Raw genomic sequence first — 7,249 nt, 5'->3', positions numbered from 1 at the left:
CTCAGCACTGACCCCACAGTGCGGCGCTCCCTCAGCACTGACCCTCCCACAGTGCGGCGCTCCCTCAGCACTGACCCTCCCACAGTGCGGCGCTCCCTCAGCACTGACCCTCCTACAGTGCGGCGCTCCCTCAGCACTGACCCTCCTACAGTGCGGCGCTCCCTCAGCGCTGACCCTCCCCACAGTGTGGCGCTCCCTCAGCACTGACCCTCCCCACAGTGCAGCGCTCCCTCAGCACCGACCCTCCCACAGTGCGGCGCTCCCTCAGCACCGACCCTCCCACAGTGCGGCGCTCCCTCAGCACTGACCCTCCCACAGTGCGGCGCTCCCTCAGCACTGACCCTCCCACAGTGCGGCGCTCCCTCAGCACTGACCCTCCCACAGTGCGGCACTCCCTCAGCACCGACCCTCCCACAGTGCGGCACTCCCTCAGCACTGACCCTCCCACACAGTGCGGCACTCCCTCAGCACTGACCCTCCCACAGTGCGGCGCTCCCTCAGCACTGACCCTCCCACAGTGCGGCACTCCCTCAGCACTGACCCTCCCACAGTGCGGCGCTCCCTCAGCACTGACCCTCCCACAGTGCGGCACTCCCTCAGCACCGACCCTCCCACAGTGCGGCACTCCCTCAGCACTGACCCTCCCACACAGTGCGGCACTCCCTCAGCACTGACCCTCCCACAGTGCGGCGCTCCCTCAGCACTGACCCTCCCACAGTGCGGCGCTCCCTCAGCACTGACCCTCCCACAGTGCGGCGCTCCCTCAGCACTGACCCTCCCACAGTGCGGCGCTCGCTCAGCACTGACCCTCCCACAGTGCGGCGCTCCCTCAGCACTGACCCTCCCACAGTGCGGCGCTCCCTCAGCGCTGACCCTCCCACAGTGCGACACTCCCTCAGCACTGACCCTCCCACAGTGCGGAGCTCCCTCAGCACTGACCCTCCCACAGTGCGGAGCTCCCTCAGCACTGACCCTCCCACAGTGCGACACTCCCTCAGCACTGACCCTCCCACAGTGCGGAGCTCCCTCAGCACTGACCCTCCCACAGTGCGGAGCTCCCTCAGCACCGACCCTCCCACAGTGCGGCGCTCCCTCAGCACTGACCCTCCCACAGTGTGGCGCTCCCTCAGCACTGACCCTCCCACAGTGCGGCGTTCCCTCAGCACTGACCCTCCCACAGTGCAGCGCTCCCTCAGCACTGACCCCACAGTGCGGCGCTCCCTCAGCGCTGACCCTCCCACAGTGCGGCGCTCCCTCAGCACTGACCCTCCCACAGTGCGGCGCTCCCTCAGCACTGACCCCACAGTGCGGCGCTCCCTCAGCACTGACCCTCCCACAGTGCGGCGCTCCCTCAGCACTGACCCTCCCACAGTGCGGCGCTCCCTCAGCACTGACCCTCCTACAGTGCGGCGCTCCCTCAGCACTGACCCTCCTACAGTGCGGCGCTCCCTCAGCGCTGACCCTCCCCACAGTGTGGCGCTCCCTCAGCACTGACCCTCCCCACAGTGCAGCGCTCCCTCAGCACCGACCCTCCCACAGTGCGGCGCTCCCTCAGCACCGACCCTCCCACAGTGCGGCGCTCCCTCAGCACTGACCCTCCCACAGTGCGGCGCTCCCTCAGCACTGACCCTCCCACAGTGCGGCGCTCCCTCAGTACTGACCCTCCCACAGTGCGGCGCTCCCTCAGCGCTGACCCTCCCCACAGTGCGGCGCTCCCTCAGCACTGACCCTCCCACAGTGCGGCGTTCCCTCAGCACTGACCCTCCCACAGTGCGGCGCTCCCTCAGCACTGACCCCACAGTGCGGCGCTCCCTCAGCGCTGACTCTCCCACAGTGCGGCGCTCCCTCAGCACTGACCCTCCCACAGTGCGGCGCTCCCTCAGCACTGACCCTCCCACAGTGCGGCGCTCCCTCAGCGCTGACTCTCCCACAGTGCGGCGCTCCCTCAGCACTGACCCTCCCACAGTGCGGCGCTCCCTCAGCACTGACCCTCCCACAGTGCGGCGCTCCCTCAGCACTGACCCTCCCACAGTGCGGCGCTCCCTCAGCACCGACCCTCCCACACACATCGTGGGGGTGGGGCGGTTTTTGGATGGCTCGTGACCGGTGTCCTTTGACCCTTGCAGGAAATGTTTGACGTCATTCTGGATGAAAACCAACTGGAGGACGCTTGTGAACATCTCGCAGAGTTCCTCGAGGTGTACTGGCGAGCTACTCACTCCCCAGGCAATGCCTCCGTGAACCCTGTACTCAAACAGATCCTAATGACACCACGCTCCGCTCGGTACAACCCGGAGGTAAACCCCCTTCTCCTCTCACCCGCCCCCCCTTAGAGCCACAGAGGTTTACAGCATGGAAACAGGCCCTTCACCCAATCTGGTCCAAGCTCGTCCCAATTGCCTGCGTTTGGCCCATATCCCATTGGTAAGATGGGTATAAACACTTTCTAAAAGACAAAATCGTACCCACCTCTACTACTGCCTCTGGCAGCTCGTTCCAGACACTCACCACCCTCTGTGAAAAAATTGCCCCCTCTGGACCCTTCTGTATCTCTCCCCTCTCACCTTAAACTTACACCCTCTAATTTTAGACTCCCCTACCTTTGGGGAAAAGATGTTGACTATCTAGCTGATCTATGCCCCTCTATGCCCCTGGGCGGCACGGTAGCACAGTGGTTAGCACTGCTGCTTCACAGCTCCAGGGTCCCGGGTTCGATTCCCGGCTCGGGTCACTGTCTGTGTTGGAGTTTGCACATTCTCCTCGTGTCTGCGTGGGTTTCCTCCGGGTGCTCCGGTTTCCTCCCACAGTCCGAAGATGTGCTGGTTAGGTTGATTGGCCGTGCTAAAATTGCCCCTTCGTGTCCTGAGATGTGTAGGTTAGAGGGATTAGTGGGTAAATATGTAGGGATATGGGGGTAGGGCCTGGGTGGGATTGTGGTCGGTGCAGACTCGATGGGCCGAATGGCCTCTTTCTGTACTGTAGGGATTCTATCTATTCTATTATTTTATAGACCTCTATAAGATCACCCCTCAGCCTCCTACGCTCCAGAGAAAAAAGTCCCAGTCTATCCAACCTCTCCTTATAACTCAATCCATCAAGTCCCGGTAGCTTCCTAGTAAATCTCTTCTGCGCTCTTTCTAGTTTAATAATATCCTTTCTATAATAGGGTGACCAGAACTGTACACAGTATTCCACGTGTGGCCTTACCAATGTCTTGTACAACTTCAACAAGACGTCCCAACTCCTGTATTCAATGTTCTGACCGATGAAACCAAGCATGCCGAATGCCTTCTTCACCACTCTGTCCACCTGTGACTCCACTTTCAAGGAGCTATGAACCTGTACCCCTAGATCTCTTTGTTCTCTCCCCAACGCCCTACCATTAACTGAATAAGTCCTGCCCTGGTTCAATCTACCAAAATGCATCACCTCGCATTTATCTAAATTAAACTCCATCTGCCATTCGTCAGCCCACTGGCCCAATTGATCAAGATCCCGTTGGCCCAATTGGAGATAACTTTCTTCACTGTCCACCATGCCACCAATCTTGGTGTCATCTGCAAACTTACTAACCATGCCTCCTATATTCTCATCCAAATCATTAATATAAATGACAAATAACAGTGGGCCCAGCACTGATCCCTGAGGCACACCGCTGGTCACAGGCCTCCAGTTTGAAAAACAACCCTCTGCAATCACCCTCTGGCTTCTGTCGTCAAGACAATCTTGGCTACTCTTACTTGGCCCATCATTGTGGTCATCCAGCACCTGCTCTGTCACTGTGTTGGTGATGACATTCCAAGTGCTCTTCTAAACACTTTTTAATAGTTGTGAGAGACTCTCCCCGCCTCCACCACCCTCTGGGTGAAAAAGTTTCTCCTCAAACCCACCTCTAAATCTCCTGCCCCCCCGTCCCTTACCTTAACATAGAAACTACAAGCAGGGGAAGGCCATTCGGCCCTTCGATGCTGCTCTGCCATTCTTTATGAATTCCCGGCTGATCATCAAATTCAATATCCTGATCCCCCCGCTTCCCCCTCCCAAATCCCTCGATCCCTTTCGCCCCAAGAGCTATATCTAATTTCTTCTTGGAAATCACACAATGTTTTGGCCTCAACTACTTTCTGTGGAGGTGAATTCCACACATTCACCACCCTCTGGGTGAAGAAATTTCTCCTCACCTCAATCCTAAAAGGGTTTAACCCCCTTATCCTCAAACTATGACCCCCTAGTTCTGGACTCCCCCCACCATCGGGAACATTCTTTCTGAATCTAATCCTGTTAGAATTTTATAAGTTTCTATGAGATCCCCCTCTCACTCTTCTAAACTCCAGTGAATATAATCCTCACCGACTTAGTCTCTCCTCATGTGACAGACCTGCCATCCCAGGAATCAGCCTGGGAAACCTTCGCTGCGCTCCCTCTATAGCAAGGACATCCTTCCTCAGATAAGGAGACCAAAACTGCACACAATACTCCAGGTGTGGCCTCACCAACGCCCTGTACAATTGCAGCAAAACATCCCTATCCCGATACTCCAATCCTCTCGCTATGAAGGACAACATACCATCTGCCTTCTTTACTGCCTGCTGTACCTGCACGCTTACTCTCAGCGACTGATGCATGAGGGCTCCAAGGTCTCGCTGAGTCTCCCCCCTCTCTCGATTCACACCCATTCCAGTAATAATCTGTCTTCCTGTTATTGCTGCCCGAGTGGATAACCTCACGTTGATCCACATTATGCTGCATCTTCCATGGAGATACCCACACACTCAGCCTGTCCCAATCACGCTGAAGCATCTCTGCATCCTCCTCACAGCTCACCCTCCCACTCAACTGTGTATCATCTGCAAATTTGGGGGCTAATATGAGTGTGAAGGGTGGAGGGGTCGGAGAGAGGGAGATGGGAGAGAGGCGATGGTAGGGAATGGGAGGAAATTCCTGGGAAAGGACCCTAATACCTTAAAGACCTCAAATCTATGCACCACCCCACCCCCTCCCCACTAAGGGACAATTTAGCATGGCCAATCCACCCTAACCTGCACATCTTTGGACACTAAGGGACAGTTTAGCATGGCCAATCCACCCTAACCTACACATCTTTGGGACACTAAGGGACAATTTAGCACGGCCAATCCACCCTAACCTACACATCTTTGGACACTAAGGGGCAATTTAGCATGGCCAATCCACCCAAACCTACACATCTTTGGACACTAAGGGGCAATTTAGCATGGCCAATCCACCTAACCTACACATCTTTGGACACTAAGGGGCAATTTAGCATGGCCAATCCACCTAACCTACACATCTTTGGACACTAAGGGGCAATTTAGCATGGCCAATCCACCCTGACCTACACATCTTTGGACACTAAGGGACAATTTAGCATGGCCAATCCACCCTAACCTGCACATCTTTGGACACTAAGGGGGCAATTTAGCATGGCCAATCCACCCTAACCTACACATCTTTGGACACTAAGGGGCAATTTAGCATGGCCAATCCACCCTAACCTACACATCTTTGGACACTAAGGGGCAATTTAGCATGGCCAATCCACCCTAACCTACACATCTTTGGACACTAAGGGGCAATTTAGCATGGCCAATCCACCCTAACCTACACATCTTTGGACACTAAGGGGCAATTTAGCATGGCCAATCCACCTAACCTACACATCTTTGGACACTAAGGGGCAATTTAGCATGGCCAATCCACCCTAACCTACACATCTTTGGACACTAAGGGGCAATTTAGCATGGCCAATCCCCCCTAACCTACACATCTTTGGACACTAAGGGGGCAATTTAGCATGGCCAATCCACCCTAACCTACACATCTTTGGACACTAAGGGACAATTTAGCATGGCCAATCCACCCTAACCTACACATCTTTGGACACTAAGGGACAATTTAGCATGGCCAATCCCCCCTAACCTACACATCTTTGGACACTAAGGGACAGTATAGCACGGCCAATCCACCCTAACCTACACATCTTTGTCAAAGAGGGGGGGGGGGGGGTGGGTAACAGGGAGGGTTAAAGACCCCATCCTGGGCTCTAATCCCCCCACCCCCGATTCGATGGTTCATACTGCGGTGAACTCTAACTGGGACCATCTCTCTCGCCCTTGTAGCACCCGCCGGCTCTCAGCCCCCACGACGGGAGAGGGGGAGGGGGAGACCAGTCCTCTATCGAGCAGGAGATGCCCTCGGACGAGGCGGAGGAAAGCCCCGGGAAGGAGTGGCACCCCTCGCCCCGCAGCCGGTCCAGGCGCCCGGCGGAGGACCGGGCCCCCCCTCCCTCGGGATACCCCCGGGAACCTCACCGCTCGCACCGCAGTCACGGGGGCGGCCCCCGGATGGCCAATGGCCGCGAGGCGCAGGAAAGCCGCACCGGGTGCAGTCACAACGAGAGGAACAGGCAACGAAGCAACAGAACTAGGACTCAGGACACCTACTGAGAGCGCCCCCTATCTGCCCATCCATCACTCCCTTACTATCCCTCCATCTCCCCCTCCCTACCTCCCCATCCCTCCATCTCCCCCTCCCTACCTCCCCATCACTCCATCTCCCCCTCCCTACCTCCCCATCCCTCCATCTCCCCCTCCCTACCTCCCCATCCCTCCATCTCCCCCTCCCTACCTCCCCATCACTCCATCTCCCCCTCCCTACCTCCCCATCACTCCATCTCCCCCTCCCTACCTCCCCATCACTCCATCTCCCCCTCCCTACCTCCCCATCACTCCATCTCCCCCTCCCTACCTCCCCATCACTCCATCTCCCCCTCCCTACCTCCCCATCACTCCATCTCCCCCTCCCTACCTCCCCATCACTCCATCTCCCCCTCCCTACCTCCCCATCACTCCATCTCCCCCTCCCTACCTCCCCATCCCTCCATCTCCCCCTCCCTACCTCCCCATCCATCACTCCCTTACTATCCCTCCATCTCCCCCTCCCTACCTCCCCATCCATCCATCTCCCCCTCCCTACCTCCCCCCCTCCCTACCTCCCCATCCATCACTCCCTTACTATCCCTCCATCTCCCCCTCCCTACCTCCCCATCCATCCGTCTCCCCCTCCCTACCTCCCCATCCCTCCATCTCCCCCTCCCTACCTCCCCATCCCTCCATCTCCCCCTCCCTACCTCCCCATCACTCCATCTCCCCCTCCCTACCTCCCCATCACTCCATCTCCCCCTCCCTACCTCCCCATCACTCCATCTCCCCCTCCCTACCTCCCCATC

General features: G+C 57.4%; 1 protein-coding gene across 1 annotated transcript in view; it reads left to right on the top strand.

Moving 5' to 3' along the window:
- LOC144491296 (voltage-dependent L-type calcium channel subunit beta-3-like) overlaps positions 1-6,638 on the top strand; it is a gene marked incomplete at its 5' end in the record, with an annotated part of 8,278 nt that extends 1,640 nt beyond the window's left edge. The window contains 2 exons of the mRNA XM_078208970.1: positions 2,127-2,297; positions 6,141-6,638. Of these exons, the coding sequence (XP_078065096.1) occupies positions 2,127-2,297; positions 6,141-6,467 (498 nt within the window). The remainder of the gene's footprint in view (positions 1-2,126; positions 2,298-6,140) is intronic.
- Between the last annotated feature and the right edge of the window lie 611 nt (positions 6,639-7,249).

This window comes from Mustelus asterias, unplaced genomic scaffold (genome assembly GCF_964213995.1).
Source record: "Mustelus asterias unplaced genomic scaffold, sMusAst1.hap1.1 HAP1_SCAFFOLD_4949, whole genome shotgun sequence".
Lineage (NCBI taxonomy): Eukaryota > Metazoa > Chordata > Chondrichthyes > Carcharhiniformes > Triakidae > Mustelus > Mustelus asterias.
Note: the sequence above shows the minus strand (reverse complement) of the source record. Positions and strands in the feature narration are given on the sequence as shown.